This window comes from Urocitellus parryii, chromosome 2 (assembly GCF_045843805.1).
Source record: "Urocitellus parryii isolate mUroPar1 chromosome 2, mUroPar1.hap1, whole genome shotgun sequence".
Taxonomy (NCBI): domain Eukaryota; kingdom Metazoa; phylum Chordata; class Mammalia; order Rodentia; family Sciuridae; genus Urocitellus; species Urocitellus parryii.
The window spans coordinates 182,991,244-183,015,273 of NC_135532.1; the positions used below are offsets into that span (position 1 = coordinate 182,991,244).

General features: G+C 39.8%; 1 protein-coding gene across 2 annotated transcripts in view; it reads right to left on the minus strand.

Annotated features, from left to right (window-relative positions):
* Positions 1 to 379: 379 nt before the first annotated feature.
* The window catches only part of St6gal1 (ST6 beta-galactoside alpha-2,6-sialyltransferase 1), a 138,503-nt gene continuing 114,852 nt past the window's right edge, over positions 380 to 24,030 (minus strand). For both annotated transcript variants that reach the window (XM_026389407.2, XM_026389408.2), the window contains exons 6-8: positions 5,240 to 5,338; positions 2,720 to 2,894; positions 380 to 2,130 (exon numbers count right to left, since the gene is read on the minus strand). In XM_026389407.2, coding sequence (XP_026245192.2) covers positions 1,889 to 2,130; positions 2,720 to 2,894; positions 5,240 to 5,338 — 516 coding nt within the window. In that variant the 3' untranslated portion in view covers positions 380 to 1,888. The remainder of the gene's footprint in view (positions 2,131 to 2,719; positions 2,895 to 5,239; positions 5,339 to 24,030) is intronic.

A 24,030-nucleotide genomic window follows, 5' to 3' on the forward strand; every position in this document is an offset into this window, starting at 1 on the left:
GTTGGGGCCTGGACTTGGTGGGTACATTTGTATCTGACAAGTGGAGTCTCTCTCTCTAGTCTTTGATCACCATTTGAGCTGCTTCCCTCCACCATGCTCTTGTACCATGATGTCCTGCTTCACCTTGAGCCCCAACAAATGGAGCCTGCTGTCCAGGGACTGATACCTCTGAAACTGTGAGCCCCCAAATAAACTTCTCCACCTTTAAAATTGTTCTGGTCAGATCTTTTAGTCACAGCACTGAAAAAGCTGACTAAAACAGGGAGGTTTGGGAGATTCAAATCCCAGTCATGTTGTCTTTGGACAGAGTCAACTATCAGCAGTCATTCCCTTGGCAGGTAAAAAGAAAGAAGCAGCTTTTTTAAAAAAACACCTTTATTTTAAAATTTTACATAATCTTTGGATAATTCAGAATTAGCTTAGGTATGTTGCATAAGTTTCTGAAACTAATGTTTCAACTTGAAACCAATAGCAATAGCTTACTTGATTGGTGGGAAGATTAAGGAGGACATCATGACACAGGACAAACAGATGGCTACTGAAGACAGCACCCTGTATACACAGAGGCTTTCCTGCAGCATTCAGTCATAGTTTTTAAATTATCTGTCACAAATATTAAACACCTCATCAGACCAGCAGTAATCCCCAAATCTCATTTGCATTTCATCAAGAGCACAGAACTCAAAGTTCTATGAATTTAAGAATCATAATTAAATTAACTTAATCCCTTATATTAATAATAACAATTAAAAACTATATTCTACCCAGTGTTGTCTCAATCTCCCATACAACGTGTATCTCAGGTCCACAGAATGCCACTTTCTTCAGCACTCCATGGTCATGATTCAAAGTTACAATGAATGTGCCAAATCAGACCCGAAATGGAGCCAAGAGCAAGTTTGCAAACCACAAGTTGGTGGCCTCCGCCCAGACACTCAAATGCCACTCCCTTATACAGGGAGTGGGTGGAGGCCATGATGTTCTGACAGCACACATCTCAGTCCTTGTGAAGGTCAGTGATCATCAATAGGTTATAACCTCTGGGACCCACAAGTCCTCAAAAACCACACCCCACTCCCTGAGAGACCTTCTGCAGAAGGTCCATGAGGTCACAGAAATTGGGGTCAGGATGCTTTGAAAGCAGAAAATGTTTAAAAGTAATTTGGGTGAGGAAGACTAGAGGGAGGAAAAAAGATAGGAGTTATGAGGAGTTTGGGGACAGACACCAAAAAGGAAGAGTTGAAATACAACACACAACCTGGCTGATTCCACATGGAAAAGAAAAAGTGGGCTAATGGAGACCCTTTGCTCCTAAGTACCCAGGTTGAGAGCCAGCCCAGGCAGCTACAGTGATGACAGGGCCATGTTCCCAGGGCAGGGCCTTGGGAGAGGCTCCGCCCTAGAAGAGGAATTGAGCATGCTTCCAATGTGCTATGCCAATTATTTGCCCCAACAGAGCCATCCTGCTCCCAGCACAATCATATTTTGAGAGAGTTTCTTTAAAACATGAAATCAATACCTAGGTAGAGATCTCAAGCAACATAGAATGCTGGTTTGTGAGACTATCATTTAGTTGGAAAAAAAAAAAAAAAGCCCAGCTCTGGCAGCACTGATAGGAATGATGGATCTTGCATTACCTATGTGGAAAGAGAGGAGGGTGCTGTCCAGAGAGAATGTTAGGTATATGTGTTCATGTGACAGCAGGGCTGGTTCATGTGACACTTTGGGGCTGGTTTCTGACCCTCAGGTTCTGGAATCCCCAGAGCTCTTGCTGACATAGGACAAAAAGCAGCCTGAGACTGTTCAGGAAAATGGTCTTCCCAGGCTCAGGTGGCCAAGGGACCAACTCTAAAATGCCTGATGGAGAAGAATGGCCTAGGGGCCATGCTTAGCAGTGAATGTTCCGGAAGCCAGGCAGTGTGGCTTTTCCAAGCAGGTAAATGTCCTCATCTGGGCCCTCATTGAGGTGCTTTACCATATTCTTCTCAAAGAGGAGTGGGTGGTAGGCCCCCATTGTGCAGGCACTATCGAAGAACTTCTGGTAGTAGTAGCACACATCAGTCTTTCGCTTGGATGGGAGGAACTCATAAATATCCACCTGGTCACACAGCGTCAACATGATGAGGATACCTGGAAAGGGGAGCACAGGTGAGCTGTGCCCAACAACTCACCCCAGTGTCCTGAAGCCCTGCTCAGTGGGTGCAGTAACTCATGGCAAACCTTGGAAAGATCCACTTGGAGTTTCTTCTGTTCATTCCTGTGACTCACAATCTGAGTTCTCTGGGTCAACCAAGCCCAGCAAGCCGCTCCTGCTGCTTGCCTGCTTCACTCTACTCCCTCTCCTCCTGTCCTTCCCACCTCCCAGGCTTCACCCTGGGCTACGTTATCCATGAAGCTATCTCTGACTGTTCAGCTGGAAGGACTCTTCTCTCCTGTGACACTGATGTGGTCTTTCCTCCCTGGCACAAACTGAATGTTGCCTCAGACACCTGACTGAACTCTCTTCTTCTTATTTTATCTAAATAAGATACAAAAAAGAATTGTATCTTATTTAGATAAAGCTTGGCATAGTGTACAAGCCAAGCCAAGCATAATTCTAGTAATGGTTTTTGTGAGTAAGCAAGCCAGTGAATGAATGAATGAACTGAACCCCAGAAGAAAGCTAATCTCTTCTAGGAAAACACACACACACACAGTGGTTTCCCAGACATGGACTTACCAAGCATTCCAGAAGATGGGGGGTTTGGCTGAATCTCTTCTGGGGAGATTTCTTGAAGAACATCCCACAGCTCCCAAGGCATCTGGGGTCTAAGGATGTAAAAAGGCTGACCAGGATGCATCTTACGATAACTCTTGTAGTTATTAAAGAAATTGTAGTCAGGATTCTTGTACCACTGAAAAAGAAGGAAATGGTCTCAAGGAATGAAAGGCACTTATGCTGTTGCTCCGTGTAAAGCAGCCACTCTAGCCAGAGGACTCAGGAAGGGACAGGCCATGGTAGAATCCTGAGGCACTGCTCTTCCCTGGAGTAGATCCCAGACTTCTGCATCACCTCACAGCCATCACTGGGTAGCACAGTGGAGCACATAGTTTGTGCTTAGGGACTATTGGTCTTTGTGACCTTGGCACAGCTTCAGATGTTAGGATCATGGAATCTAGGAATGGTATTAGAGTTAAAGGACCATCTAATCCCATAATCCAGTTTTCTTTTTTTTTCTTCTACATATTTTTTTTTTTAAAGAAAGGTCTCAATATGTTGCCCAGCCTGGCCTTGAATTCCTGGACTCAAGTGATCCTCCTGTCTGAATTTCCTGAGTAGCTGGGATTACAACTGCACACCACTGGGTGTGGTTATGTAAGGGTCCGGCAGAGCGTCGGAGAAAGAGACCACACAAGAGACTGGCTCCATGCAATTGGCAAAAGGGGATTTATTGGGGATCCATTCCAGCGCGCTGGGGCCCCCGTGCTCACTCAAGAAGGGAGAGCAGCCCAGAGCCCCGAGCAGAGGTCAAGCAGAGCTTAAGTACACTTTTTGGGGAGGGGGGGGGCTTTGCATACATCAGAACAAATCATCATGAGGCGCAGGAAAATTGAACAACAACTCTGAGACGTGATTGGCACATTCATTGGCGGGAACAGGTCGGGTGGGGGTGATTGGTCACTCCTAAGCGGGGTACACATTCAAACTGATTGGTTCGGCCCTGTGACAAACTGCACAGGGCCCTAGGCTGAATGGCCAGTAGGGCGTTGTCTTAACTATCTCAGGAATCTGGGTGTTAACAGAGGAACTTAATAATACCTAATCTTTTACATTTTAATTCAAGCTTTCCAGCTTAGAAACTTTACCCTTTCATTCCCCACTCCTTTTTCTGACTACTTTTAATCTTAAAAGTAATGAATCATAATTATTGGGGAGTCTCATTTTTCATCTCTGTCAGTGGAGCATATTGCCTTCTGATTACCACGAGTTGTCCTGTGTTTCTTAGAATCATTTTTAGCATGGCCTCCATTTTAGATTTCACTCGGTATTAGACCCCGATTTATCTAACTACACTGACTACCTAACTTTAAATCTGGCTTCATTCCCCCCTCTAATTTGGGAACTCCTTACTGCTGTGAGGAAGGGGGACGAAGAGGATCTCTCTGGCTTCTTCAGTTACTCTCATCTTTAAAGGGGAGCACTCTGGGGCATAGGTCACCACATCGATGTGTAAAAGTCTTCCTTCTTTCCCAGGCAAGTTTAAGTTCTAAGTGAGATCAGTGCAAAACTGTAGAAACGGAGGTAGTGAGGGTGACAGGGATCACTAGTGCCTCCCAGTTATTGGTGGATTCAACATAAGAACTAAGTATCCTAAGAGGAATGCGTCTGACCTTCACCCCTTGAAACTATTGTCCTGAGGCCACCACAGCCCACAGCAGGGAGAGGCCAACTGACATGCATAACAAAACAGTGAGAGGATTATTTCAGAAAGTTCAAGAATCCAGCAGGCCTGTGACTCATGTCTCCTTCCCTGAAAGACTAGATGTTACAGATCTGAATCTGCTTAGGAAATCAAGCCCTGGGACAAGTGACTGCCCCATCCACATTCTGGTTACCTCATCTGTAAAATGGGAACAACCATGCTTCCACCTACTTCCTTACAGTGTTATGAGGGAAATGAGAAGGATTTTATTTTATTTATTTATTTATTTATTTAGAGAGAATTTTTTTTAATATTTGTTTTTTAGTTTTCGGCAGACACAACATCTTTGTTGGTATGTGGTGCTAAGGATCCAACCCGGGCCACACGCATGCCAGGCGAGCGCGCTACTGCTTGAGCCACATTCCTAGTCCCTGAGAAGGATTTTAGAAATTGAAAGTACGAGACAGAAGTGTGTTAACGTTATCGATAGGAACAACTACAATTATTGACTATTCCTATTGATACTCAAAGGAATTAATGCATTAATTGCATTAATGAAGACAGTCTCCTCCAGGCGATAAAAAAAAAAAAAATCCAGCCACTATTACTTCCAATGTATGCCATAATTGGGAGAAAAATCCACGGTAATGTAGGGCATAGAGAACTGGTGGTACAGGTCAAGAACACTTCTGAATCTGCTAGTCCAGAAGAAGTGAGGTGCTCTAAAAGTCAAATATTCAGGAATTGCTCCTCTTAGTCATGCCTTTATAAATCTAAGAACTCAGAAAAATCTGTAGGCAAACAAGAGACCCAACTTCTCATGGACACCCACTTACCTTTGGGATATCTGAATGATATATAGATGGGTCCCACACAATTAGGATTCCTTCATTGTACAAACCATCTTTGAGGAAGCGCTTTTCTGTGGTCACCAACTGTAGGAAGAGAGATATGAACCGTCACTTGGAGATTTACCTGAAAACACTTGGCTCATGGTAATAATTGACACATCACCAGGTACTGCCTGAAACCCAGAGTTCTGTGGGGCTCTAAGTTGGTGTAGCACTTAACTTCAGTGAGAAGGTAATGATACCAGCCCAAACTGTGTTGACCACTAAGGACACTTATCATGCTCCAATAGCCATAAAGCAAAAAGGATTCCACCCAGACTTTGAGACTATGGGGGCGAGAAAGCACAGTGAAAATGTCTTAGTGTGCTAGTCCTTTGAAGTCACAACTTGGTGATGGGGTGGGATGTCAGAGGAGTTGGGTTTTAAGTTAAAATTTCATAATAAAAATGATCTCTAGAGATCCTGTCAATCACATAAACTCACAATGTGTACTCGTTATGATGGAGACACATCTCTCTCAAGGTCTACTGCAGCTGGTCTGGAACAGACCACTGCATCTGTGTGGAGGAACCACAAAGTGTATACAAAAATATGAAAATTTAAACATAAGACTCTCACCAGGTTGGGGAGATGCTCATGTGAAACCTGCTGGAAGAACCAGCCACAACACTTCTCCCCTGCACCCTGGCTCCTGAGCTGGGCTGCACATGAGTAATTGAACCTATCTGGTTTAAATATGAATATGACAACTCTGATGGGACAATTTTGCAAAAGTGTATTAAATTCATTTTTTTAAAAAAAGCAAAATATTTCCTTTAAAAAAAAAAGCAAAATATTTAGATTCAGGAATTCCACATTTGGTAACCTATCCTAAGAAATAATCCAAACCCAGGGGAAAATATACAGGAAATGTTACTTAAACTATTGATCAAAACTACAAAAGTTAGCAGCAGGTGGGACACGACATTGCTCAGGTGCAAAGTGAGAGGATCAGATAAAAGAAATCAAATCAAAACTGATTGAAAACAAAAGAGTCACAACCATAATCCCTCCCCTCCTCAACCACCACTGCCAAGGCCAAGGCCTGAACAACATCTCGGTGGTGTTCAAAGACACCTGTGGGAAGAAAGATGATCTGTGTGTAGCCCAAAGAACAACAGTGGCCATGAGTCTCTCAGAGCACTGAACTATTCCATCCTCTCCTGCAGGTAGGGGCTATCTGTTACGGTTCAGGCGTAGTGTCCCCCAAAAGCTCACGTGTGAGACAATGCAAGAAGGTTCAGAGGAGAAATGATTGGGTTGTAAGAGTCTTAACCCAATCCCTGCATTAATCCCCTGATAGGGATTAATTGAGTGGTAAATGAAGTAGGGTATGGCTGGGGGGAGGTGGAAATTGGGATGTAGCTTGGGGAATATATTTCTATCTAGCCAGTGCAGTCTCTCTCTCTGCTTCCTGATCACCATGCAATCTGTTTCCCTTTTCCACACTCTTCCACCATGATATTCTTCCTCGCCTAGAGCCCCAAGGAATGGAACTGGCCTTCTATGGACTAAGACCCCTGAAACTATGAGCCCCCAAATAAACTCTTCCTCCTCTACAATTGTCATGCTGGGGTCCTTTAGTCAGAACAGTGAAAAAGATGATTAAAACACTATACCTACAGTGTGACAATATAATTCCATTCATTCAGAGGATCTTTAAGATAAGAAATATCAATGGTGGGCCCACCTGAGCCAGGGATTGTACAGCTGTCCTGGGAACTACAGGTTAGCCTAGTCCCTACGCTCCAGGTAGTCACACACTGATGGAGAACAGGGCAATGCTGTGACAGTAGGAACAGTTTGAGAATGGCTGTTAGAGAGGGTAAATATTGAGGGCCAGATGAGAACATGCCAAGCCAGAAAGGTTGGGGGTAGAGAAAGGATATCCTAGAGTTGGGGAGAAACAAGAACAAATTGTGGATATGAGAGAATGTACCAGAGACTGCCAGCTGCCTCCCAGTATCCATTCTCCCTTTCTTCCTTGGCAATAAATGTCTCTGGGTTTTAGATATAGCCATCTAAAATAGGCTACCTGCAGCTAAGCCATGTGACTAATTCTGACCAATGCTATGTAAGCAAGTATGATATCTAGGAAATGTCTTACAGGCAAGGACATGACCTTCCTTGTCCCTTCCTCCTTTCTTTTGATAGAAATTTAGATGTGATGGCTGGAACCTGAGCAGTCCTCATGAATTAAGAAGTGAAACTCACATGCTGAGAACGACAAACCCACGAAGTAGAAGGAAACTGGCATTTTGACACCGTGGAACACCATAAAAGCTGTGGAATGTCTGCTTTAATAGGAGAGAGAACTATATTTTGGCCTGTTAAGCTAGTCTGGAGGATGGGTAGAGTGCTCCTATCACTTGAAGTGAAATCTAATTCTGACTAGAAGAGTAAGCAGCCTGACTGGGAATTCTAAGTTGTTCAGTCTGACTTGGACACGGAAAAAGAGCTGAAAGGGATTCAAGAAACTTGGGCAAGAGTCATACCAGGAAGCTTTGTGTTTCTTTAATAGGACCTTCAGTGTTATCTTCCTGGTAGATAAGATTGTGCAAAACAGACGGTTGGAAACCGAGACATGGTGACAAGACACCAGAAGCAGAGGGCCCCGCCCATACTATTTCTATCTCTATCATCCAAGACAGAATTCCATAACTGAAATTCCAATTCTCAGCCCACCCTATCACTCCAGAACAGTGAGTCCATGGAGAGCAGTATGTCTTTTCTCGAGCTACTTCTGTCCAGGCAGAGTACTTTTGCAGGCAATTTGTACATCATCAGGAGGACTAGTGATAGCTGGGATTTTTAAAATTGGCTCTTCCTGTACACAGCCATAGTCTGTAATTGTTTTATAATGCAAGGCAGGAGGCCAGTGGCTGCGTTCTCTGGCTCCCGAGATCTTTCCAGGATCTGTGCTTTCATTGTCCGCCAAAGTTCCACAAAGCTTTCTCCTTTACAATAAATGGTGACAAAAATTATAACATATGCCATTTAGTGGTGCTTATTACACAAGAGGCAATTTCGTATATTATCTCAGTTCATATTCATAGTAGTCTTAGGAGGTAAGTACTGATATACTTCTTTTATAAAAGTGAAAATTGATGTCAAGTAAACGTGTTTCGGTGTTGTAGCCCGTAGGTACACAGGGGAGTCTGGCCTCGAGCCTTATGTTGGGCTCCGGAGGTCACACTTCTGACTACATGTTCCATTGCCTCACACAAAGAAGGCAAAACTGACCAGACAAGTCCAGCTTCTAACAAAGAAAGGAGCTGACCTTTGCTTTATATTGGAAGACATCAAAAAGATGCTATAGGAAGTTCTTCACGAAAACAGGATAGAGGTGGTTGCAGGTAGGCTGCTCAGTTCCTAGCGGGTCATGCCCACCTCTGGTCTAGTGTGGAAATTTTGGCAGAATGGAGGGAGAGTTTGCTTGCATTTTGGCAATCTATCCCAGTGGGACTGCCATGGGAGGGTCCCAATGCCAGATCTACCCCCTCACTGGCTACAATGCTGAAGACGGTCCTCAGACATTTCACAGCTGGCTCCCCACTGAGGAATTTCAGAGTATCATGAAAATTTTGCTTCTTGTGGAGTTGTAGCATGTCATAGCTGGAAGATTTCAGATGGACTGACCAAACCCATCATTTTCCAGATGGGTAAAGTGAGGCCCAGAGAGAAGAGAGAATTGTGTGAGGCCATAAGAAGAGTCTGAAGCAGAGACAGGACCAGAACTCAGAGGTGGGCTTATACCAGAGTGTTCCTTCTGTTCTAGCAGGGCTACACTCACACCACCACCGACATTTAAATAAACCCACACCAAGACTACACATAATAGTGTTATTCTTCAGGTAATACCTCTGAATATCTGGGATTTTGTTCTTCTAAGCTCTTTTTCTTTCTAATACGGACGATATTGCCCCACACTCCCAAATTCAAATGTTGAAGTCCTAATCCCCATTGCGACTATAATTAGAGAAGGGACCTTTAGGGGGGTAGTTAAGGTCATAGGGGTAGAGCCCTAATCTGATAAAGGTGGTATCATTACAAAAAGAAGAAAAGACACCAGAGTTGCTCCTTGCAAACATAGAAGAACGACTACATGAGGACACAGTATAAAGACAGCCCTCTATAAGCTGAGGAGTCAGCATGAACCAGAAACCAACCCAGATGGCAACTTGAGCTTAGGTTTTGGCCTCAGAACTCTGAGAAAATAAATTTTTGTTGTCTATGTTATCCAGTTTGTAGTACATTATTATGGCAGCCGAGATGATGCTTAATACATTGTGTGTGTGTGTGTGTGTATGTGTTGATGTAGATACAGATATTACTTGACTATAGAGACTAGACTTATAGGTTTTTATTAAACTAATACAACAATGTAGATTAATGACAAATACCCCAAGAAGGAATCCAAGTGCTTGAAGTTTTCAAAGTCAAAGACATATATGTGTGTGCATACCATACACATCTATATGAATATGAGCACATATGAATCTATATGTTGTGTATGTGTGTATATACATGCATGCACTAGGGCTCTACCTGCTCAAAGGGCCAAGAATCAAAGCTACCCTGTCAGGTATATGCACACCTAGTGGCCAAGTATTGGTTTCTAGTACCAATTTTTACTTAAAAGAACCAGGGATCTCTGGAGAAAAAAATGGCCAATTTGATAGCAAGGCCAGAATAAGATGGTAAAATAAAACTTACCTGAATTTCTCAGTGCACCTATAAAAAACCCTTGCCACTAGGCACAGTGACACATGCCTGTAATCCCAGTGACCAGGGAGGCTGAGGCAAGAGGACCACAAATTTGAAGCCAGCCTGGGCCACTTAGCAAGTAAAAAAGCAAACAAACAAACAAGAAAGGTTTGGTCATATGGCTTACTGGTAAAGTACCCTTGGTTCAAAATAAAGCAAAAAACAGGAAGCTCTTGACTCCTAAGACTATTCATATACCATGTGACTTAAATCTGTAGCTACTGGTTGAATTAAGTGCTCTGATCTAAAAGACAATAAAATTTCTCTTATGTTCACAATAGGGAAAACAGTTCAGCCCAGAGCACATGTCTAGGATTAACCCCAGGGGCTAGGAAGACTGAAGTGGTAAATACCTAGGTCTTCAAATTTCAAGGAAGAATGAGGCCTGGGAACTTCGAGTTGTCTTTAGGTGAGTTTACTTCCAAATCAAAAAGTCCTTTAGGAGGAGAGAAGACAACTATCTCCTAGCTTTTATAAGCAACCCTCCCCCCCCCCCACTTTTTTCAGGTCTCTTGCCTAAGGAGTATTTGGCAAACTTATGTAGGATAACTAACCAGGCTCTCTCATTGTATCACGATGAGAGTGAGGATTTGGGCAAAGAGCAACCAGTTCATTTATTTATTTATTATTTCATTTATTTAGTCTAAGAGTCTCACTATTTTGCTTAGGTTCTCCTTTGAACTCCCAAGCTCAAGTGATCCTCCTGCCTGAGCTTCCCAGGTAGCTGGGACAACAGGCATGCACTACCTTGGCTCACTCTCATTTATTATTTACTGTAAGGTATTTAATAAGAAATTTGTCTCTGATCCAGAACATCTCATGTGCATATTCAGAATAAAATTAATAAAGAGGAACTTTAAAGCCCAACAGAGAAGTACAAAATGAGCTAGACTATTTTATTATGCCAGAAATTACTGAAAATAATGAGGGCATACAGGTCACAAGGAAATAAGAGCTAGCTTGAAGGAACTCCCACTAGCTAAATCTGGAACAACTTGAACACCAAAGTCATTCAGAACAGTAACAAATAATAAATCACTGAAAAAAATCCATGAACCCTACCAATAATAAACAGAGAAAGAAAGAAAGAAAAAGAGAGAGAGAGAGAGAGAGAGAGAGAGAGAGAGAGAGAGAGAGAGAGAAAGGAAGGAAGGAAAGAAGGAAGGAAAGAAGGAAGGAAAGAAGGAGGGAGGGAGAAGAGGGAGGGTGGAAGGAGAAGAGGGAGGGAGGTCAGAGGGACAGAGAAGAGGAGAAGGGATGTCTGGCAGAAGTGAATGTATTGCAGAACACTAAATACAACTGGAGTTGTAGTCAAGATTGGTTCAGGCAAAAGTGATCAATGAATGCTAAATACAGGGAAGGAATTTTGATGAGGAGCAGAATATTGACAGAGCATTCAAGTGGCCACTTACTGGAAGAGAAAAGTGTTAATCATATAGTGGAGAAATGAAACAATGCCTTATTCAGGTGATCCAAATTAAAATCAGCTACGAAGGGAATATGAACATATCTGCTCTCAGGGAGACACAACATCACTTACATAATTTTCCATCCAGGAATGCATAAAATTAATCTTATATCAAAAATACATTTGACAAACCCAGAAAAGAAACATTTTTTTTTAAAGAGAGAGTGAGAGAGGAGAGAGAGAGAGAGAGAGAGAGAGAGAGAATTTTTAATATTTATTCTTTAGTTCTCGGCAGACACAACATCTTTGTTGGTATGTGGTGCTGAGGATCGAACCCGGGCCGCACGCACGCCAGGAGAGCGCGCTACCGCTGAGCCACATCCCCAGCCCGAAAAGAAACATTTTATGTTGCTTTTTAAAGAACCAGATTCTTCAAAAATGTCAATATCTTTTGACAAATTTCTAGACATCTATGATATACTGTAATTGAACAAAGAAGACGGGGAAAACCTAAACAAATCAATATCAAGAAATGAGATTGGAGCAGTAATAAAAAGCCTTCCAACAAAGAAAAGCTCAGGACCAGATGAATTCTCAGCTGAGTGCTCCCAGATCTTTAAAAAATAAGTAAAACCAATCATCCTCAAATTATTCCATGAAACAGAAGGGAGGGAACAATTCAAAACTCTTTCTATGAAGACAGTATCACCCTGACACCAAAACCACATAAAGACACACCAAGGGATGAAAACTTTTATACCAATATCCCTGATGAGAATAGCTGGAAAAGTTGTTAATAAAACATTAGCAAATCACATTCAAAAACACATGAAGAAGATAATGTACCATGATCAAGTTGGATTCATCCCAGGGATGCAAAATTAGTTCAACGTACACAAATCAAATAAATAAATAAAATTCATCATAAAGAGAAACAAGGACAAAAATCACATAATCTTCTCAACAGATGCAGAAAAAGCCTTTGACAAAATTTAGCACTCATTCCTGTTAAACATTAAGGAAACTAGGGATAAAAGGAACTTACCTCAACATCATAAAGGGTATAAATGACAAACTCAAAGCCAACATCATACTGAATAAAGATAAGCTGAAAACATTTTCTCTAAAATCAGGAACAAGATAAGGATGTCCATTGTCACCATTCCTATTCAATATAGTTCCTGAAACTCTATCCAGAGCAATCAGGCAATTAAAGTAATATAAATAAGAAAAGAAAAAGTTAACCTATCTCTGTTTTCTGATGATATGATTCTAGAGCACACAAAAAACTCTATAAGACTTCCAGAGTGGATGAACAAATTCATCAAAGTAGCAGGATACAAAATCAACATACAAAAAAAAATCAATAGTTTTCTCATACACCAATAATAAATCTGCTGAGGAAAAAAATGAATAAAACTACTCCATTTGCAATAACTTAAAAAAATACCTAGGAATAGACCTAACCAAAAAGGTGAAAGACCTCTCCATTGAAAATTATAAAACAATGAAGGAAAAAATTGAAAGCTCTTAGAAGATGGAAAGACGTATGCTGTTCATGGACAGGTATAATCAATTGTTAAAATGGCCATAATTACCAAAAGGAACCTACTGATTCAATGCACTCCCCAACAAAATACCAACAACATTTTTCACAGAACTAGAAAAAAAGACTCCTAAAATTTATATGGAAGAATAAAAGACCCAGAATAGTCAAAGCAATCCTGAGTAGCAAGAGTGAAGCTGGAGACATCACAATACCTGATCTCAAATTATATTACAGAGCCATAGTAACAAAAACAGCAGGGTATTACCATCAAAACAAATTTGCAGACCAGGGAATAGACTAGAAGACACAGAGACTAATCTACATAAATACAGTCATATTATACTCAACAAAGGTGTTGGAGAAAATACAATCTTTCTAATAAATGATGCTGAGAAAACTGGATAGTCACATGTACAAGAATGAAACTAGATCCCTGCCTCTCATCCTGCACAAAATCAACTCAAAGTGGATCAAATACCTAGGAATTATATCAGAAACAGTGATCCTGATAGAAGAAAACAGAGGCAATATTTCAACACATTGGTGCATGCATACACTTCCTAAATACTACTCCTATATCTCATGAAATAAAGCCAAGAATTCATAAGTGGGATGGCATTAACTTAAAAAGCTTCTGCATAGCAAAAGAAACAAGAGCTTGACAAGAAACCCTACAGAATGGGAGAAAATCTTTGCCAGCTATTCCTCAACAGAGGTAAATGTCCACAATACACAGAAATTTAAAAAACTGCAGAAGGAGGAGGAGGAGGAGAAGGAGAGGAAGAAGAATAAGAAGCAAATAAAGAGAAAAAGAGAAAAGAAGGAAGAGGGAGAAGAAAAAAAAGAAAACATAATGACCTACTCAGTAGGCAAAAGATCTAAGGAGACATCTCTCAAAAGAAGAAATACAAATGACCAACAAATATATTTTTTAAATGCTCAACATCCTTAGCAATCAGGGAGATGCAAATCAAAACTACACTGAGATTTCATCTCACCCCATTTAGAATGGCAATCATCAAAAGTACAAGTAATGATAATTGCTGGCAAGGATATGGAGAAAAAATGTATTTATACATTGTTGGTGGGACTGCAAATTAGCACAACCACTTTTGAAAGCAGTTTCAAGATTCCTCAGGCAACCAGGAATCGAACTATCATATGACCCAGCTATCCCACCTTAGTATTTTTCTAAAAAAGCTGAAATCAACATAATATAGTGATAAATGCATGCCAAAGCTTATAGCAGCACAATCCACAATAGCTAAGTTATGAAACCAACATAAGTACCTGTTAATAGATGGATGGATAAAGAAAATGTGATATGTATATATACAATAGAGTTCAATTCAGTAGAAGACTAAATCTATGTCATTTGTTGGTAAATAGATGGAACTGGAGAATATCATACTGAGTGAAATAGCTAGACTCAGGACATTGTGTCTTGTATCCAGAAGCTAGAGAGAGAAAAAGAAATTTAAAAAGGGGATCTCACAAAAACAGAAGGGAGATCACGAGAGCAGAAGCAAGGAACAAAAGGGGGACAGAGGAGAAAAGGGAAAGGGGGGAAACTGGGGAATGAAGTTGATCAAATTATGTTGATGTATGTATGAATACGTTACAGTGCATTCCAATCTTACATGTAACTATAATGCACCACTAAAAAAAATAAATGAATAAATAAACAGAAGGAAGACCAAAAGAGTAGAGGAAGGGAATCAGAGGAGGGAGGAGAAAAATGAAATAAGAAATACTGGGGATTGAAATGAGCAAACTATATTATATGTTTATGAATATGTCAAAATGAACCCCACTATTATGTATAACCATTGTGAATTTACATATAAAAAGTCAATATCTTTAAAGATAAAAGGAAGCTATGGAAATATTCTAAAGAGACATATTGACTAAGTATAATACCTGACTCTGAATTGGATTTAGTACTAAAAAAGAAAAAATGCCCTAAAAGTCATCATTAAGAACTAGAATGCAGACAGATTTGAAAAAAGTGGGCATCAATGTCCTTGTCTAACCTTAAAAGTCAGGGGCACCTGTCCAACACTGGCGTGTACCCTGGTTTACATTGTACTTTGTGTGTTTGACTGAGACTTTTCTCCTCAACTCAAGTCCTTAAGGGGAAGAAATTGCATCACTTTGCTCTTTTTCATATTGATCAGGGATTTTGTGGAAGCTTATTTGCTTGACTAAATGGAATATGGACAGCTGGCTATCCAGCAGATGGGCAAACCACACAAGGAAAAGAAGACTGACTGCAGCTCTGACATGTTGAACACTTGTAAAGAGGAGCCTTGGAATAAGAAGGCGAGCCCAATCCAATGACAAGTAATAGCCCTTTTCTGATTCCGAAAAAGATCAGTGACAGAATGTGCTGCTGGCAAAATCAAAAAGTCCTAAAACTCATGCATCCATCATGTTTAGATTTCAGCTCCTAAGTCGTGATGCCAAAATACTAAAGAGGTTCCATCAACATCACCCAGCTCACCCTAGCTGTTTTTAGATCCACTGTTGATGGAAATCCAACCTCCTCCACATACACACTGCCCCCGCCAACGCCTATCCAGACATGGAGATAAGACATGGAAGGTCCTCAGACAGTGTAAGTATTTAATAAATGGTACCAGCTATTATTTCAGGATAAGCCCCATTAAGTCATCTGTGAATGTTCTGGTTGAACTCATCAGCACGCCCTATCCCTAGGCATGGGAGGTAGGTTTTCTCTCCCCAATTAGCACAAAAGCTTCTGAGGAAGCCACTGTGTCTTCTTGTCCCATTGTCTCCTCTTTCAGGCCCAATAAGCACAGCAGGTGCTCAGCTGAGTCTCACAGAAACCTTCTTAAGTTTATAGTCAAAACTGGATTTATTTAAAGGCCCACTTTTAACTGTATTGGTTTCCTGTTGAATCTCATAACACCATCTGGTATGGGTATGGATGGGTCCGCTGAGCTGAAACTTCATGGGATGACAATTTTCTATAAAAAGCCACCTTCTAAGTTAAAAAAAAAAAAAAAAGCATCGTTTTGTTTTCCATGACGTTGTCATGACCCAGATGTGCACAGTGCTACCCTATGCCATGCGAGGAGGGAGCTGAACAAACACCAGCCCTGGTCAGAAGAGAGCTACTGGCAGGAGGTCCTATTTGAGAAGAGAATGAGCAACTCAGAGGCAGAACCCTAAGTGCTCTTATTGTGCAATGGTGAGCACGCAGACTGACATCCACACAAAGAGACAGACATAAAGTAGTTAGAACAACTGACCAAACAAGAGATAGAATGGACCACCAGCTTCCTGGGATATCAAGATGAGCAATGATAAAAAAAGTATCGGTCACAATTCAGTACTTTAAGAAGTACTGTTATGTAGCTGCCCACGACTAGAGTATTCAAGCAACAGCCCAGACACTTGGTGGTGCTTATGGGAGGAGTAAATGAGGGTCTGTGTGTCGGAGGTGAGCAGGAAAGGCTTTCACGACAGTAGATTGTATGCCCTGCAAAGTGGGCCACTCACCTCTCAGCCCCAGTATGGGGAGCACAGGGATCTAGAAGTGTAAGAAAAAATACGATCCTTCAGCAGAGAATTCTGCATTGCCTACACCACACCCTCCCTCTGTCCCATTCTGATTCTATGGGAGCACTTTAGAAATAGGCAATTGAAAAACTTGCTCACTCAAGTGTAGCCCAGTAAGAGTTTTAAGTGACTTTCCTCCTCCCCCCTGCCCTACATCATGGGGGGGGGGGAACAGTTTCATTAATTTTACTCCAAATTTGTGCTGTTTTAACTTTTTCTCTGAACCACTTGTAACATCTGCCTGGTTCCCTTATATGAGTAAAATAAAAGATTTATCAAAAATTGGGCTGGGGATGTGGCTCAAGCGGTAGCGCGTTCGCCTGGCATGCGTGTGGCCCGGGTTTGATCCTCAGCACCACATACCAACAAAGATGTTGTGTCTGCCGAAAAGTAAGAAATAAATATTAAAAAAATTATCTCTCTCTCTCTCTTTAAAAAAAACTATTTATTTTTATTTGTACAAGAGTCATGATCTTGCTTTAAAAAAAAATGATGCTTTAACACAAGTTTTTCCTGCCTTCTGCTGGGCCCCTTCTGCAGAGATGCTAAAAAGTGGCTAAGATAGCCAATTTAGATTACTTGCATTGTACTACATTTAAAACATTGGTTCACCGCCCCTTCCAGGAGATAAAAGGCCCATCTCTGGGAGATTGCAGAAGGCATAGTCATTCCCAAACAAGCAGGGGCAGGCCTTCATGCTTCAGTAATGACCATCACCATTTACAAAGCCCTTGCTGCCTACCAATCTCTTTGCTTAGTGTTTCATTTGCTCCTACAAAGACCTCACATAGTAACTGTTCCTTCTGTTTTACAAATGAAGGAAGTGAGGCTCAAAACAATAAAACAACCTGCTCAAGTCACTCATGTATGAAGAGCCGCAGGAGGAATTTAACCAGTAATGTTTGACTCCAGTACTTTTAATTTCCAGGTAATCTTGCCTCACCTTTAAATAAAATTCCAGAATCTTTGCAGGATTCAAATTTAGTTCTTCAAGTGAAGATAACCAAAACACCACAAAAAGGTACCCAAGGACAGGCTACTTCATACATACCTCTTTTCAGTTGCTGCTGCCTACCAACCTCCAGATCATACCACCCAGGCATCACATGGTGATAGGTTTCCTCTCTAAATTCATGTTCTTGAACCTCAAAGTGGCCCAGCATAGCCTGGAAATCTGACTACATTTCTCAGATTTACTCATTCACTCACTCTTCTTCAATGACCATTTCAAACTTTACAGGAACCTTTTCTATTAAAACCTCTTTCCCCCTATTCTCCCTCCAGCCTGGCCGGGCCTCTGACCTTGCATCCTAAACTATCTTCAGCTGTACCCCTCTTATTCTTCTTCTCTCCTGATTCCTTCCAACTGGGTTAATTCTCCACTGGGCATGCTCAATCACCCTCACCATCTCAGGAATCACCCTCACCATCTCAGGAACGACTTAACTGTCTCTTCTTTTAACTATATTCATTTTTTCCCTTTATCAACTGGTTTCTCCCTGTTGGTCCAAAAAATAACTTATTGTGATAAACTATCACATAATGCAATTTATCACTTGAGCCATTGTTTATATAGCTCAGTCACATTAAGTACATTTACAATGTTATGAAACCATTAAAACCATCCACCTCCAGAATTTTTTGGTCTTTGCAAACTGAAACACAGGGCCTATTAATCAACTTCCCATTCCTTCCTCCCACTAGGTCTTGGTAACTGTGATCCTACAGTATTTGTCCTTTTGTGACTGTCTCCTCCGCTGACTTATTTTTCACTGTGGTAAAATACATATAAACTAAAATTGGTTATCTTACCCACTTTTAAGTGGACTTAAAAGTTCGGTGACATTATACATTTACATTGTTAAGCAGCTATCACTGTCATCCATCTCCAGAATTCAGTCTTATAAAATCAAAACTCTGTTCCCATTAAACAATAACTTCACATTCCCCCTCCCTCCCAGGTCCTGACAATTACCATTCTACTTTCATTTCTATGATTTACATTACTCTGAGTGCTTCATATAAAGAGAATTAAACATTTTTCTTCTTGCATCTGGTCTATTTCATTCAACATTATGACCTCAAGGTTGATCCATGTTGCATTTGCAGCACTTGTCAGAATTTCTTCATCTTTAAGATTGAGTAACACTTCACTATATGTATGTACCAAATTTTGCTTATTCATTCGCCCGTCAATAGTCACTTGGGTTACTTCCACCATTTAGATATTCTAAATTGTGCTCTGAACATGGGTGTACCTGTTCTAAATGTTGCTTCCAATTCTTTTAACTCTGTACCAAGAAGTGGAATTGCTGGATCATATGATAGTTCTATTTAAACTTTTCTGAGGAGCCACCATACTATTTTCCACAGTTGCTAACCATTTTACATTTCCACCAATGCACGGGTTTCAACTTCTCCTACAAGAAGTCGTCCTAATGAAAGTGAGGTAGTAGTACTGCATGGTAGTTTTGATTTATAGTTCCCTAATGCTTGATGATGTTGAATATCTTCCCATGTTCTTACAGGACATTTGTATACCTCCTAGGAATGTACTTAAGTCCTCTGCTCATTTTTGAATTGTGTTTTTTCTTGTTGTTTTAGGAGTTCTTTATACATTCAACTCATTAATCCTTCATCAGATATATGATTTGCAAATGTTCCCTCCCATTCTGTCTTCTTTTCACTCTGTTGAGAATGCCTTTTGATGCACGATTCAAAATATTTTCATTAAGTCCAATTTGTATGTTTTTCTCCTGTTGCTAGTGCTTTTGGTGTCATGACTATAAAATCGTTTTCAAATCTGATGTCATGGAGCCTTTGCCCTATGTTGTGTTCTAAGAGTTTTATAGTTTTAGGTCTTATATTTAGACCATAGGTTTATTTTGAGTTATTATTTGTATATGATATTATCTAGGGGTCCAACATCAATGGGTTTCCTTGTGGATAACCAGTTTTCCCAGCACCATTTCTTCAAAGACATTTCCCCCATTCAACAATCTTAACACACTGGCTAAAATTCAATGGGCCACATATGCAAGGGTTTATTCCTGAATTTTCTGTTAAATTCTGTAAGTTTATATATCTGATTTTAAACCAGCATCATATTGTTTTGATTACTGAAGCGCTGAAATAAGTTTTGAAATCAAGAAGTGTTGAGTCTGCTAGCTTTTTTATTCTTTTTCAGGATTATTCTAAGTACTTAATGAGTTCCTTGTGATTCCATATGATTTTTTTTATATATGAGAGCAGAATGCATTACAATTCTTATTTCACATATAGAACACAATTTTTCATATCTCTGGTTGTATACAAAGTATATTCATACCAATTTGTGTCTTCATACATGGACTTTGAATAATAATGTCCATCACATTTCTAACCCCATGCTCCTTCCCTTCCCCTCCCACTCCTCTGCCCTATCTAGAGTTTGTCTATTCCTTCCATGCTCCCTCTCCCTATCCCACTATGAATCAACCTCCTTATATCAAAGACAACTTTCGGCATTCGGTTATTTGGGATTGGCTAACTTTACTTAGCATTATCTTCTCTAACTCCATCCATTTACCTGCAAATGCCATGAGTTTATTCTCTTTTATTGCTGAGTAATATTCCATTATGTATATATGCCACATTATTTTTTATCCATTCATCTATTGAAGGGCATGTAGGTTGGTTGCACAGTTTAGCTATTGTGAATTGTGCTGCTATAAACATTGATGTGGCTGTGTCCTTGTAGTATGCTGTTTTTATTTGTTTGTTTTGTTTAGGATGGGTTTTTCTAGGTTTGCAAATAACATCACTGGGATTTTCAAACGAATTGTATTTAATCCATTTGTTTTAAGCAGTATTTCATCTTAAAGATTTAGGTTATCTTCTATCCATAGTGCTTAGGATTGAAAATGTTTTGATTTCAGATTTTTTTTAAGGTTTACAAAATTTTGCATATACTAATGAGATATCTTAGGTATGGAACTCAAGTCTAAACACAAAATTTATTTTGGCTTCATATACATTTTACACACATAGACTGAAGATAACTTTATGACATTTTTTGATCCACTTGCATTTTGGCTTGTGACCCACCACATGAGGTCAGGAGCAGAACTTTCCATGTGACATCATGTCAATGCCCCAAACTTCAGAGTTATGCATTTTTCCCTCTAGCACTGCTTTCACTGTATCCCATAAATTTTATATATTGTATTTTTCATTTCATTCATTTCTAAATGTTTTCTAATTTCCACTGTGATTTCTTCTTTTCTCCATTGATTGCTAGAATATGTGTATGTAGTTCTACAAAAATAATTGAAGATTTTGACACCACACTCTGGATAACAACCAGACAAAAGAGAAGGAAACAGAAGAATAATACAATAAACCAACTAGATCTAACAGACATACAGGAACACTGCCCAACTACAATAGAATACACATTCTTCTCAAATGCCAGGAGCCGTCCACAGGTTGCTTGTGTGTCACTGTGTATGGAAGCCTCGTGGATAAAGACATCTGGTATCTGGCAATGACCATAGACATTTCCTCTGGTCAATTGCCCAAGAACAATGTGAATCTCTATTCTGCTCTGCCGTGGCCCACACCGCACCTGAGATGGGTGTGACCTGCCAAGATGTCAATCAACCTGCTGAGTGCAAGATATCATGAAGCAAGACTCTGCCTTTGAAACTTTATCCCTGCCTTTCATGTATCCCCTTAAATAAACCACGGGGGCCACTTTGTTTTTGTCTAGTTCCAGAACCCATGCAGACTAGATCTACCGGGGACTCTGCCTTTTGTAAATATATTTCTGAGTATTTGTGTTTTGTTATTCACTAATTATTTGAGATTTTAAGTTTTAGGGTGGCTTACCCTTCTAGGCAGAAAGAAGAATCCCCAATGAGATGCTGGCCATCCACCCCCCAAAACTCAAGTGCACTTGGGACATTTTTTTAAGATAGACTCTATGTTAAGTCATAAATTAAGTCTCAAAAGGTTTAAGAATATAGATATCATCATTTAAAATATCTTCTCTGACCAAAATAGGACAAAGCTAGAAATCAATAACAAAATGGAAACTGAAAATGATGGTGGAACGTGATGACTATTATTATCCAAGACACAAATTGGTGTGAATATACTTTGTATACAACCAGAGATATGAAAAATTGTGCTCTATATGTGTAATAAGAATTGTAATGCATTCTGCTATCATATAAAAAAATGAAACTGGTAACCATGGATATTACATTTAATATCCTAAAGTTATAACACTCGAATTCATAGTTTACACCAGCTTAATTTCAATAACATACAAAAAGTCTGCTCCTTTAATATCTCCATCTTTCAATTGCTGATGTCATAAAATTACATCTGTATAACTGTATGTCCAAAAAATCATGAGCTAACAATTGTTAAATGCTCTTAAATTATGGACAAAATGAAATGTTGAATTACAAACAAGTTACAATAACACCAACTTTTAGACAAATATGTTTTTAAATGTGTTATTCTCTTAAATCATGTAAAAGGCAAGAAATAGAGTCACACACCATTGCTGTGGTAGCCCTAGCTTTTATAACTGGCCACATATTTACCTTTACTGAGATACTTATTTCTTTATATGGCTTTGAGTTTAGCCTAGTAAGTATGACTTTTAGTTACAGTCTATTATCCTCTCATTTCAACCTGCTGGGATACTTTTTAGCATTTTTTATAAGACATGTCTGTGTTAATGGACTCTCTCCACTTAATTTATCTGGGAATTCTTGATTGATTTTTGATGGGCAGTTTCACTGGATATAGGATTCTTGGTTGACAGTTTTTGTTTTTTCTTTTAACTCTTTAGCCCTCTGCCTTCTGGCACCCAAAATTTCTGAAATTTAATAGCAAATATGCTACTAATCTTATTAAGGATAGTTTAGATGGGATAAATTACTTTTTTCTTGCTCTTTAAAATCTTTCTTTTGCTTTCAACAGTTTGATTACAATATGTCTCAATGTTTCTTTGGGTTCATATTACTTGTAATGTGTTGAAGTTCTTTGATGTATATGCTCATGTCTTTTATCTTTAAATTTGGGAAGTTCCTGGACATTATTTCTTCAGATATCCTTTCTATCCCTCTCTCCTTTTCCTGAGACTTCCACAATGCATACGTTGATTCACTTAATGGTATCCCAGAGGTCTCTTAGCCTCTGTTCACTTTTCTTCAATCCTTTTTCTTCCTGTTCCTCAGACTCTATGATTCCCATATTTCTATCTTCTAGTCATTGATTTTTCTCTTCTGTCTGTTAAAATCTGCTTTTGGATCTATCAAGTGAATTTTTCATTTTAATTATTGCACACTACAGCTCTAAAATTTCTATTTAGTTTCTTTTTGGGTTTTTTTCTTCCTCTTTATTGATATTTTTATTTTGTTCATATATAATTCCCTTGATTTTATCCATGTCTTCCTTTAGTTTGTTTGTTAATTTTTTTTTTTTTAGTATCTTTAAGACAATTGCTTTAGTCTTTATCTAATAAACCTTCCTTCCCTCAGCTCCTTTCCAGAGACTGTTTCTATTGGTTTATTTTTATCTCTGAATTGGCCATACTTTGCTATTTCTTTGTGAGCCTTGTGATTTTCTTTTCAAAATAGGACATTTGAATCTAATAATGTGATAACTCTGGAAGTCAGATTCACACCCTTCCCTAAGGTTTGCTGGTTGTTTGTTTGTTTGTTTAATCATTAAAGATTATGTTTGCTGAAAATCAGCCTGAGTTATACAAACTTTTTCTCTGAGCCTAACCTTTCTGAACTTGCACAATGATTTTCTAATTTTTCCCATGCTATAGTTTGGAACTAGAATGACCCCCAAAAGATCATAAGTTAAAGGCTTTTTCCTCAGAATGGCCCTAGTAGGAAGTTGTAGAACCTTTAAGAGGTGGTGCTAGTGGGATATTTTCAAGTCTTTAAGGACATGGCCCTGAGGGCATATTGGGACCCTTTTTTGCTTGTGGACACAGGCCCAAAAGCAATGAAATCACCTGTTCATGGACTGAAACCTTCAAAAGTGTGAGCCAAAATAAACCTTTTGTCTTTCTAAGTTGATTATCTCACATACTTATAGCCAACTAACACACTCCCTATCTGCAGTTGTTTTAAGTGACCTAGTTTTCAATGTTTGGCTCCCAAAAAAGCCTAAGGGAGAAAAATGAAGTGGGCCCGGGGCAGGAGGAGCCACCAGGCCTTTAAATCCCCTGAAATTTACTTCAGCCAGAGGAGAAGGTGTTCCTAACAATGGGGAGGGGGTTTAATAGTGATTGGTGGCTACCTAATCTTTGTACCCCTGTGTTAAGAAGCAGCTATTAGTAATCAGAGAACAGACCCCCAAACCCCCCAGGATTTGAGGGTAGGTGCTTATTTCCCACTCTGTCTCCTATAGGCTGGG